The following is a 13,068-nucleotide window of genomic DNA, read 5'->3' as shown; positions in this document are numbered from 1 at the left end:
TTGGCTCCTCCCACTTCCTCCAAACTAAAGGTGTAGCTATGGGCACCCGTATGGGTCCTAGCTATGCCTGCCTTTTTGTTGGCTTTGAGGAACAATCTATGATCCGTGCCTATTCTGGTATCTGTCCCCCACTTTTCTTTCGCTACATCGACGACTGCATTGGCGCTGCTTCCTGCACGCATGCAGAGCTCGTTGACTTTATTAACTTTGCCTCCAACTTTCACCCTGCCCTCGAGTTTACCTGGTCCATTTCTGACACCTTCCTCCCCTTTCTAGATCTTTCTGTCGCTGTCTCTGGAGACAGCTTATCCACTGATGTCTACTATAAGCCTACTGACTCTCACAGCTATCTGAACTATTCCTCTTCTCACCCTGTCTCTTGCAAAAACGCCATCCCCTTCTCGCAATTCCTCCGTCTCCGCCGCATCTGCTCTCAGGATGAGGCTTTTCATTCTAGGACGAGGGAGATGTCTTCCTTTTTTAAAGAAAGGGGCTTCCCTTCCTCCACTATCAACTCTGCTCTTAAACGCATCTCCCCCATTTCACGTACATCTGCTCTCACTCCATCCTCCCGCCACCCCACTAGGAATAGGGTTCCCCTGGTCCTCACCTACCACCCCACCAGCCTCCGGGTCCAACATATTATTCTCCGTAACTTCCGCCACCTCCAACGGGATCCCACCACTAAGCACATCTTTCCCTCCCCCCTCCGCATTCCGCAGGGATCGTTCCCTACGCAACTCCCTTGTCCATTCATCCCCCCCATCCCTCCCCACTGATCTCCCTCCTGGCACTTATCCGTGTAAGCGGAACAAGTGCTACACATGCCCTTACACTTCCTCCCTTACCACCATTCAGGGCCCCAAACAATCCTTCCAGGTGAGGCGACACTTCACCTGTGAGTCGGCTGGGGTGATATACTGTGTCCGGTGCTCCCGATGTGGCCTTTTATATATTGGCGAGACCCGACGCAGACCGGGAGATCACTTTGCTGAACATCTACGCTCTGTCCGCCAGAGAAAGCAAGATCTCCCAATGGCCACACATTTTAATTCCACATCCCATTCCCATTCTGACATGTCTATCCACGGCCTCCTCTACTGTAAAGATGAAGCCACACTCAGGTTGGAGGAACAACACCTTATATTCCGTCTGGGTAGCCTCCAAGCTGATGGCATGAACATCGACTTCTCTAACTTCCCCGCTAATGCCCCACCTCCCCCTCGTACCCCATCTGTTACTTATTTTTATACACACATTCTTTCTCTCACTCTCCTTTTTCTTCCTCTGAATATACCCCTTGCCCATCCTCTGGGTCCCCCCCCCTTGTCTTTCTTCCCGGACCTCCTGTCCCATGATCCTCTCATATCCCTTTTGCCTATCACCTGTCCAGCTCTTGGCTCCATCCCTCCCCCTCCTGTCTTCTCCTATCATTTTGCATCTCCCCCTCCCCCTCCAACTTTCAAATCCCTTACTCACTCTTCCTTCAGTTAGTCCTGAAGGAGGGTCTCGGCCTGAAACGTCGACTGCACCTCTTCCTAGAGATGTAGCCTGGCCTGCTGCGTTCACCAGCAACTTTTATGTGTGTAGCTTTGACTTTATACTTGGGATTATTGCCCTGTTGGAAAACAAATCTTCTCCCAAGTCACAGTTTTCTTGCAGACTGCACCAGGTTTTCCTCTAGGATTTCCCTGTATTTTTCAGCATTCATTTCACCTCAATCTTCACAAGCCTTACAGGGCCTGTTGCAGTGAAGCATCCGCACAGGATGATACAGCCACAATCATGCTTCATGATGTGCAATGGCCAAAAAGCTCAATTTTGGTTTCATCAGACCATGGAACCTTCTTCCAGCTGCCCAAATGCCTTCCAGTAAATTCTAGCCGAGATTTCATGTGAGTTTTTTTTCAACAGTGTCATACTCTTTGTCATTCTCCCATAAGGCTGCGACTGGTGATGCTCCCAGGGAACAGTTGTTGTATGCACAGTCACTCCCATTCCAGCCACTTAAGTTTGTAACCCATCCAGAGTTGTCATAGGTCTCTTGGTGGCCTTCCTCACTAGTTCCTTTTTTGTACAGTCACTCAGTTTTTGAGGATGGCCTGCTCTAGGCAGATTTACAGCTGTGCCATATTCTTTCCATTTCTTGCTGATTGACATCAACTGTACTCTAAGGACTGTACAGTAACTTGGAGGTTTTCTTGTATCCATCTCCTGACTTGTCCTTTTCAACAACCTTTTTGCAGAGTTGCTTGGAGTGTTCTTTTGTCTTCATGGTGTAGTTTTTGCCAGGATACTGACTCAGCAGCAGTTGGACCTTCCAGTTACAGGTGTATTTTTACTACAATCAATCAAAACACCTTGACTGCACACAGGTCTCCAAAAACAGATCTCTATTTAATTAATTATATGAGTTCTAAAACCAACTGACCACACCAATGATGATTTAGTGTGTCATATTCAAGGGGGTGAATACTTATGCAATCAATTACTTTGTGTTTTGTATTTGTAATTAATTTAGATCACCTTGTAAAGATCTGTTTTCATTTTGATACAAAGTGTTTTTCTGTTGATCAGTGTCAAAACAGTCACATTAAATCCACTGTGATTCAATGTTGTAAAACAATAAAACATAAAAACTTTCAAGGGTGGTGAAAACTTCTTATAGGCACTGTACTTGTGTAGTTCCTTACCCATTTCCACTCGCCCCAGACATAAATTTCCTCCTTCTTCCTTGAGAGGTCCTACCCTCTCCTTAGTTAACCTCTTGTTTTAATGTATAAAATACCTTAGAATTCCCTTTAATCTTACTTTCCAAAGACATTTCATGGCCCTTTTTAGACCTCCTGATTGCCTATTTAACTTCTCTCTTGCTTTCTTTATATATTCCTCACAGACTCTAATTTCAGTTTACTAAACCTTACCATATGCTCCCTTTTCCTTTTAATTAAACTTGCGACATCTCTCATCATCCTATAATCCTGACCCTTGCCATCCTTGTCTGTCCTCCTCACAGGGACATACTAGTGCTGAATTCTGAACAGATGGACTTGAAATGACTCTCACATCAGATACAAATTTAGCCAATAATATCTGCTCTCAACCTACTCTCTCCATCTCCTGCCCAATACAGTTGGAATTACCCCTCCCTAATTTGGCACATTCCTCCTGCATCTAGTCTTATCCCTGTCAATAACTATCTGAAAATTTACAAAGTTAGAATCCCTGTTTCCAAAATGGTAATTTACTAAAAAACTAAAAATAGATTTAACATAACAACAGCTAGACATGCAAGTATTAAATTCTTGAGGTGATTACATAAGCTAGGGTGAACTTCTGGGATTTTGGATAATTTAGTAAATTGGAACCTTTAATACTAAAACATCAAAGTTAATGGAGAAAAAAAAGAATTTCTGATCGCTGAGATGTCTAAGCCTGGGGGATTTACAACTGAAACTGGAACCAATTCTTTCAGCACTTAGGGAAAAGTTCTAAATATAAAAGGCAGGAAACATTTGGAATGGCAATTGATGCCAGGTCAATTGTTAACTTTTAACCTGAAATTTTCAGAATTGTGTTAAATCAGTGAAATTAAGTAATGGGGGAAAAGTTGAGGACATTGAGTTATTTCACATTAAATTGTGAAATGGCTTGAGAGGCCATTACTCTTCCTCCATTGACAAGTATATACAGCTTTAGGTTATAGGTTCACAGATATAAAGAAAACTATGAGGGCAATACGAAGGTTAAATTGGAAAGATTGTGTAAAAATGAAACCAGCAGTGCTTTTGTTCTCAATTCTTAATTTGTATTAGAACTATAGAATATTTCTTTGCTGATAGTATAGTAGAAATAAAACACCGAGAATGCTTTCATGCAAGACTATGTATCTAGGCAGAGATAACATTTGTGCATGATACAACAAATTATTTTGAAAGTAATGGAAAATTGTTTTTAATTAAGAAGATAAAATAAACTTTAATTTGTTTTGCAGTTTGATATATGGCTACTTTTCAACAGTCTGGGTTGCTCCTGACTGTGAACCTTGACTATGGTTGCATTATCTGTTTCTCATGTACGATCTTAATTGGATAACCATGTAGGTCATGCTAGTACAGGTAGAATTTGATGATATTAGTTATGTAAATAATGAACCTGCACTAAAATCTTAAACAACTATTAATTCACCCTAGTATATAGTGACACACATCAAAGTTGCTGGTGAACGCAGCAGGCCAGGCAGCATCTGTAGGAAGAGGTGCAGTCGACGTTTCAGGCCGAGACCCTTCGTCAGGACTAACTGAAGGAAGAGTGAGTAAGGGATTTGAAAGTTGGAGGGGGAGGGGGAGATGCAAAATGATAGGAGAAGACAGGAGGGGGAGGGATGGAGCCAAGAGCTGGACAGGTGATAGGCAAAAGGGATATGAGAGGATCATGGGACAGGAGGTCCGGGAAGAAAGACAAGGGGGGGGGGACCCAGAGGATGGGCAAGAGGTATATTCAGAGGGACAGAGGGAGAAAAAGGAGAGTGAGAGAAAGAATGTGTGCATAAAAATAAGTAACAGATGGGGTACGAGGGGGAGGTGGGGCCTTAGCGGAAGTTAGAGAAGTCGATGTTCATGCCATCAGGTTGGAGGCTACCCAGACGGAATATAAGGTGTTGTTCCTCCAACCTCAGTGTGGCTTCATCTTTACCGTAGAGGAGGCCGTGGATAGACATGTCAGAATGGGAGTGGGATGTGGAATTAAAATGTGTGGCCACTGGGAGATCCTGCTTTCTCTGGCGGACAGAGCGTAGATGTTCAGCAAAGCAGTCTCCCAGTCTGCGTCGGGTCTCGCCAATATATAAAAGGCCACATCGGGAGCACCGGACGCAGTATATCACCCCAGTCGACTCACAGGTGAAGTGTTGCCTCACCTGGAAGGACTGTTTGGGGCCCTGAATGGTGGTAAGGGAGGAAGTGTAAGGGCATGTGTAGCACTTGTTCCGCTTACACGGATAAGTGCCAGGAGGGAGATCAGTGGGGAGGGATGGGGGGGACGAATGGACAAGGGAGTTGCGTAGGGAGCGATCCCTGCGGAATGCAGGGGGGGGGGAGGGAAAGATGTGCTTAGTGGTGGGATCCCGTTGGAGGTGGCGGAAGTTACGGAGAATAATATGTTGGACCCGGAGGCTGGTAGGGTGGTAGGTGAGGACCAGGGGAACCCTATTCCTAGTGGGGTGGCGGGAGGATGGAGTGAGAGCAGATGTACGTGAAATGGGGGAGATGCGTTTAAGAGCAGAGTTGATAGTGGAGGAAGGGAACCCCCTTTCTTTAAAAAAGGAAGACATCTCCCTCGTCCTAGAATGAAAAGCCTCATCCTGAGAGCAGATGCGGCGGAGACGGAGGAATTGCGAGAAGGGGATGGCGTTTTTGCAAGAGACAGGGTGAGAAGAGGAATAGTCCAGATAGCTGTGAGAGTCAGTAGGCTTATAGTAGACATCAGTGGATAAGCTGTCTCCAGAGACAGAGACAGAGACAGAAAGATCTAGAAAGGGGAGGGAGGTGTCGGAAATGGACCAGGTAAACTTGAGGGCAGGGTGAAAGTTGGAGGCAAAGTTAATAAAGTCAACGAGTTCTGCATGCGTGCAGGAAGCAGCGCCAATGCAGTCGTCGATGTAGCGAAGGAAAAGTGGGGGACAGATACCAGAATAGGCACGGAACATAGATTGTTCCACAAACCCAACAAAAAGGCAGGCATAGCTAGGACCCATACGGGTGCCCATAGCTACACCTTTAGTTTGGAGGAAGTGGGAGGAGCCAAAGGAGAAATTGTTAAGAGTAAGGACTAATTCCGCTAGACGGAGCAGAGTGGTGGTAGAGGGGAACTGATTAGGTCTGGAATCCAAAAGGAAGCATAAAGCTTTGAGACCTTCCTGATGGGGGGATGGAAGTATATAGGGACTGGACATCCATGGTGAAAATAAAGCGGTGGGGCCAGGGAACTTAAAATCATCGAAAAGTTTAAGAGCGTGAGAAGTGTCAGGAACATAGGTCAGAAGGGATTGAACAAGGGGTGATAAAACTGTGTCGAGGTATGCAGAAACGAGTTCGGTGGGGCAGGAGCAAGCTGAGACAATAGGTCCCTCTGAATATACCTCTTGCCCATCCTTTGGGTCCCCCCCCACCTTGTCTTTCTTCCCGGACCTCCTGTCCCATGATCCTCTTGTATCCCCTTTTGCCTATCACCTGTCCAGCTCTTGGCTCTATCCCTCCCCCTCCTGTCTTCTCCTATCATTTTGGATCTCCCCTCCCCCTCCAACTTTCAAATCCCTTACTTACTCTTCCTTCAGTTAGTCCTGACGAAGGGTCTCGGCCTGAAACGTCGACTGCACCTCTTCCTACAGATGCTGCCTGGCCTGCTGCGTTCACCAGCAACTTTGATGTGTGTTGCTTGAATTTCCAGCATCTGCAGAATTCCTGTTGTTTGCTAGTATATAGTGATTAGCTTGATTACAATGCAATGTTCTCAACTTGCAAAAGTGTGGAAGAACAAGGATACCATGACTAGGGAAAAATTAGGTAGTTAAGCTACCAAATGCTATTGATCATTCTGGTATCTGTATATTCTCCTGGTGCTTCCGCAGTTAACAGCCTTTTTACTAATAGCTTAAATGACATTAAAGCAGCATTGAGATAATTTAACATGGCTTTACGAGTTTAGTTTTGTCGAATGTACCCAAATTACACCAAAAGATTCTTCCAACGAAGAAAGGAGAAATAATGTTTGGCTGTATAATGAAAAAGCAACAAAATAAAACCTAAGAAAAACATTTGTAAAGGAATTGAGAGAATTTGGATTTTAATGCAGCCACATTGGAGAACATGAAGTATTCTGGCAGATAGTCCTCAGAACCAACAAAAAATAAATGTGTACTGCCTTAAAATAGTTTATACAGGTGTGAACATTTACCACAATGCTATAATACACATACTATTCATTTTATTACAAATATGCTATTACTATTACACCAAACAATTGGCTTTCTATAAAAGAAATATATAGCTGAAATTTCAAGTTGTAATGTGAGACCTATGGCAAATGCACGTGGAATATTTATTTTAGCAATCATTGGTTAATAAAAGGTATACCAAAACAATATAAGCTAGAGCAAGAAGCTATTGAAATTTCCCCCACCTCTTTTGTTTTTTTTTTGTAAACTTTACCACTTTATACTAAATTCAATACATTGAAGTTAGGCATTCTTGTGAAACATTTAAATATGAGAATGAACACTTCTTGTACTGACACATGCATGAAAGATTCCAGAACTATGGACAGGATTAGTGACAATTCTTCAAGTTTCAACAAATGCTTCGTCAACCTTGGCTGGAAGATAATGCTCATGTATTTGTAACCCAGTACTTCTTATTATGTCAACCACTGGGTCAGCAGGCATTGGGGGTAGGAGGTTTTCACAATTTAAAAGGGTGAATCTCTCTATACCACATCAAAACCATTGTAGGCAACAAGTCAGAACAGAAAATTACTCAATCTAGTACTCTAAAAAGGAAATATATTGTCTAAATGTACTTTCTTAATCTGCATGTCAGTACACGAGTCTCAAATATGGCAATTTTTACTTTGAGTGTTAATAGTCACACAATCAATGATGGATATGGGAAAATGGGGAAAGAAAAGACAAACACATAGGGAAAGAATACATGAGGAGAGTGGTGGTCAGGCTAAGTGATCCGGAGGTATTGAACTTACAGAAATTCCTTTAGTAACTGTCTGGGTAGTTTTATCAACATTTGAACAGGCTGGTCGTTTTGTGGCAGTATTTTCTTTCTGGCAATTACATCTGGTGCTCTGTATCCAAAAAAGAATGGAATTAGTCAAACAAACTGACAAAAATAATGCCATTACACCTTAGTGCCACATCTTTCACCTGAGTTCACCAACCATTACATTTTTTTACATGGCTTTGCTTCATAGTAAGCTTTGGTCTACCCTACTTTAACCAAAATTTGACACATTTGAACTCTTATCTTTCCTTCTCTTTTGGTAACTTTTCTCATTCCCCAACTGTCCAAGAATTCTCATGTTCTTCCATATCTAATCTTATTAACTTCTTACGTCCATCCTCTTAACTATTGAAAACCATATTCTGAACTACCTCACTCCTAAACTCAGGAATTACAGTGCCTATGAAAAGTATTCACCCCCATCTCCTGACTTGTGCTTTTCAATAACCTTTTCATGGAATTGCTTAGCGTGTTCTTTTGTCTTCATGCTATAGTTTTTGCCGGGATACTGACCCACTAGCAGTTGGACCTTTCAGATACAGGTGTATTTTTACCACAATTAATTGAAACACTTGACTGCACACAGGCCTCCAAAAACAGATCTCCATTTAACTAATTATAGAACTATAGAACCATAGAACACTACAGCACAGAAAACAGGCCATTTTGCCCTTCTAGTCTGTGCCAAAACTTTATTCCGCTAGTCCCATTGACCCGCACCCAGTCCATAACCCTCCAGACCTCTCCCATCCATGTATCTATCCAATTTGATCTTAAAACTTAAGAGTGAGCCCACATTTACTACGTCAGATGGCAGCTCGTTCCACACTCCCACCACTCTCTGAGTGAAGAAGTTCCCCCTAATGTTCCCCCTAAACCTTTCCCCTTTCACCCTACAGTCATGTCCTCTTGTATTTATCTCTCCTAATCTAAGTGGAAAGAGCCTACTCGCATTTGCTCTGTCTATACCCCTCATTATTTTGTAAACCTCTATCAAATCTCCCCTTATTCTTCTAAGCTCCAAGGAATAAAGTCCTAACCTGTTCAATCTTTCCTGTAACTCAATTCCTGAAGACCTGGCAACATCCTAGTAAATCTTCTCTGCATTCTTTCAATCTTACTGATAATCCTTCCTATAGTTAGGTGACCAGAACTGCACACAATATTCCAAATTTGGCCTCACCAGTGTCTTATACAACCTCGCCATAACATCCCAACTCCTATACTCAATACTTTGATTTATGAATGCCAGGATGCCAAAAGGCTTCTTTACCACCCTGTCCACCTGTGACGCCACTTTCAGGGAATTATGGATCTGAACTCCCAGATCCCTTTGTTCCTGCGCACTCCTCAGTGCCCTACCATTTACTGTGTATGTCCTACCTTACACAGTGTGTGACTTCTAAAACCAGTTGGCTGCACCAGTGATGTTTTGGTGTGTCATATTAAAGAGGATGAATATTCATGCAATCAATTATTTTGTGTTTTATATTTGTCATTAATTTAGATCACTTTGTAGAGATCTGTTTTCACTCTGACACGAAAGAGTCTTTTTCTGTTGATCAGTGTCAGAAACAGCCTAATTAAATTCACTGTGATTCAATATTGTAAAACAATAAAACATGAAAACTGCTAGGGTGGGGGGGGTGAATACTTTTAATAGGAACTGTCGCTCTCTTCCCCCCACCCCCCTTTCATTTCTCCAGGACTCTTTAGTCAAGCCGCTTAGTAAATTTCCTAATAGATCTTCCTTTGTCTTAGTATAAATGTTTACCAAGTATGTGCCTGTAAAGCACTTTGAGATACTTTACAATTTTAAGACTGTATAACTATTTTATTTTCTAATCAACTGTATTCCTCACTGTAATTTATTCATGAGTGAAATGACTGGGGAGAGTGATATAAGGTAACTTGTAAATATTTTGAAAATTGTGTGATTTGTTGCAGCCTCAACCCCTGCAAAAGCAGTCCTTATACTCATTAGTACAATATTAGATGACGTATTACATATTGCTGGTCATAACATGTTGCAGTGTCATATACTAATAGTTCAGCAACCACAGAAACAATGAATATTTTAACCTCTTTACCTCATGACATACACAGTTTACTACAATATCTATCAATATTAAGCAACACAAATTTAGCAAGTGGTAATATTAAAACGAACTTCAGTTAATGAAGCACTTATCAGAGAGAGATTCATTTTGGAGATGTTACACCATGTTGTAACTCCGGAGGCAAACCAATTTCTTGCGGTAATGAGTTTCTGTCCTTATCGCAATGTCCTTATTCTAATCAGGAATAGATGGACTGTACAGTAGTCAAACAAAACAGACAAATGTGTTCTTTCAGCAGAAGCTGATGACTCCATTTATACTGGTCTGGTCATCAACAGATCCCTCAGCTTCTAGTAAATTAAAGGTATCTGGTAATAATTAATTTACTTTTTCAATATTTTTATTACAAACCCCATTTTCAGAAAAGTTGGGATATTTTCCAAAATGCAATAAAAACAAAAATCTGTGATATGTTAATTCACGTGAACCTTTATTTAACTGACAAAAGTACAAAGAAAAGATTTTCTATAGTTTTACTGACCAACTTGATTGTATTTTGTAAATATACACAAATTTAGAATTTGATGGCTGCGACAGACTCAACAAAAGTTGGGACAGAGGCATGTTTACCATTGTGTTACATCACCTTTCCTTTTAATAACACTTTTTAATTGTTTTGGAACTGAGGATACTAATTGTAGTAGATTTGCAATTGGAAATTGAAAACCATTGTCACTCAACACAGTCCATCACTGCATCCAGAAATGCAGCTTGAAACTGTATTACGCAAGGAGGAAGCCATACATCAACTCTATGCAGAAACACCGGCGAGTTCTCTGAGCCCAAGCTCATCTCAGATGGACTGAAAGACTGTGGAACAGTGTGCTGTGGTCAGATGAGTCCACATTTCAGCTAGTTTTCGGAAAAAACGGGCGTCGAGTTCTCCGTGCCAAAGATGAAAATGACCGTCCACATTGTTATCAGCGAAAGGTGCAAAAGCCAGCATCTGTGATGGTATGGGGGTGCATCAGTGCCCTTGGCATGGGTGAGTTGCATGTATGTGAAGGTACCATTGACTCTGAGGCGTATATTAGGATTTTAGAGGGACATATGTTGCCATCAAGGCAACGTCTCTTCCCGGGACGTCCATGCTTATTTCAGCAGGACAATGCCAGACCACATTCTGCACGGGCTACAACAGCGTGGCTTTGTAGACACAGAGTGCGTGTGCTTGACTGGCCTGCTGCCAGTCCAGATCTATCTCCTATTGAAAATGTATGGCGCATCATGAAGTGGAGAATCAGACGACGGAGACCACGGACTGTTGAGCAGCTGAAGTCTTATATCAAGCAAGAATGGACAAAATTTCCAATTGCAAATCTACTACAATTAGTATCCTCAGTTCCAAAATGATTAAGAAGTGTTATTAAAAGGAAAGGTGATGTAACACAATGGTAAACATGCCTCTGTCCCAACTTTTGTTGAGTGTGTTGCAGCCATCAAATTCTAAATTTGTGTATATTTACAAAATACAATTAAGTTGGTCAGTAAAACTATAGAAAATCTTTTCTTTGTACTTTTGTCAGTTAAATAAAGGTTCACGTGAATTAACATATCACAGATTTTTGTTTTTATTGCATTTTGGAAAATATCCCAACTTTTCTGGAAATGAGGTTTGTAATTTCTACATAGAAGAATACAGAGTACATTAAGGTATACAAGTCAAAAAAAGATAAAATAATACCAAATACATTATATTTGATTCACACTTGCAATCTCATTACCCTATATTCATGTAAATTAAATTAAATTGCAATATTGAAATGTGATAATTTTATTATACAAAACAAAGAATCTAAACCCACTACCAAGATTGAAGCTGTTTGGTAAAGAAAGAAAAAAAGTAAAAAAAAATCCTTATCATATAGTGAAATAAGTTATTAGCCAACATCTGTACTTTAACAGCAAATCAAAGGTTTTGAAAATAGTTCAGAAATGGTCCCCACAACGTTTCAAAGTCTTGGTTAGATTCAGAAATTGAACAACGGATCTTCTCTAAATTTAAAAATGACATAACATCACATAACCATTAAGCGTAAGTAGGCGGAACGACATCCTTCCATTTAAGCAAGAGTGCTCTCCTAGCTATAAGAGAAATAAAAGCCAAAATATGCAAATCAGATGTCTCCAAAATAATACCTTTTCTTCCAACAATACCGAATAAGGCAGTCAAAGGGTTAGGCTTAAAATTTACTTTGAAAAGTACAGAGAAAGTTTGAAATACTTCCTTCCAGTATTTTTCAAGACTTGGGCATGTCCAAAACATATGAATTAGTGAAGCTTCTCCATTGTTACATCTATCACAATAGGGAGATATATCTGAATAGAAATGAGACAGCTTATCCTTAGTCATGTGGGCCCTATGGACCACTTTAAATTGTAGGAGGGAATGGCGGGCACATAACGATGAAATGTTAACCAATTTAAAAATTTCATCCCAAGTTTCCTGAGAAATTGAAGTCTGTAAATCTTGTTCCCAGAGATTTTTAATTTTGTCTAAAGGAGCATTTCTCGTTCCCAGCAATACGCCGTAAATATTGGATATTGAACTATTATGAAAAGGTTTCAAATTAGAAATTACATCTAATAAGTTCTTATCAGGACTTTTAGGAAATGTATATAATTGAGATCACAGAAAGTCTTTAATTTGTAGATATCAAAAAAAGTGGGTTTTTGGTAAGCTATATTTAGCTGACAATTGCTCAAATGAAAAGAGACTTCCTTGAACAAACATATCCTGGAAGCATTTAATACCCAATCTATCCCATTCTTTAAAAACTAGATCGATCATAGGTTTAAAAAAAATTAGAAAAAATGGGAACAGCAAGGTTTACAATGACTCTGCCAATAGAAGGAAGCACTTTTTATACATGATACAAAATCGCTCAGCAACATCAGCAACTAAAAATGCATTAATGAAAAATGGAACAAAATAAATTGGTATGATTTAATGATTTATCTGAAAAGTGGTCAAATTCAGGAATTGAATATTCCAGGATATTTAAGTTTTGAAAGAGCAGGTAAAATGGAAAAGAAGAATGAGCACCTAATAACCAAGAATGAGATAAAAAGCAGAAGAGGAAAGGACTACAGCTTGTAAAATCAAGAAATAAAATCAGGTTTGATAGAGTTACCAATTAGGAAATTAGAGATTTTTG

The 13,068-nt window shown here is 40.6% G+C and overlaps 1 protein-coding gene across 2 annotated transcripts in view; it reads right to left on the bottom strand.

Annotated features, from left to right (window-relative positions):
* Positions 1-13,068, bottom strand: part of LOC134358428 (serine-rich coiled-coil domain-containing protein 2-like) — a 782,366-nt gene that overhangs the window by 121,787 nt on the left and 647,511 nt on the right. For both annotated transcript variants that reach the window (XM_063070650.1, XM_063070651.1), the window contains exon 10: positions 7,756-7,854. In XM_063070650.1, the coding sequence (XP_062926720.1) occupies positions 7,756-7,854 (99 nt within the window). The remainder of the gene's footprint in view (positions 1-7,755; positions 7,855-13,068) is intronic.

The sequence above is a fragment of the Mobula hypostoma genome, chromosome 18, assembly GCF_963921235.1.
Source record: "Mobula hypostoma chromosome 18, sMobHyp1.1, whole genome shotgun sequence".
NCBI classification, from domain to species: domain Eukaryota; kingdom Metazoa; phylum Chordata; class Chondrichthyes; order Myliobatiformes; family Myliobatidae; genus Mobula; species Mobula hypostoma.
This window is presented reverse-complemented; position numbering and strand designations above follow the sequence as displayed.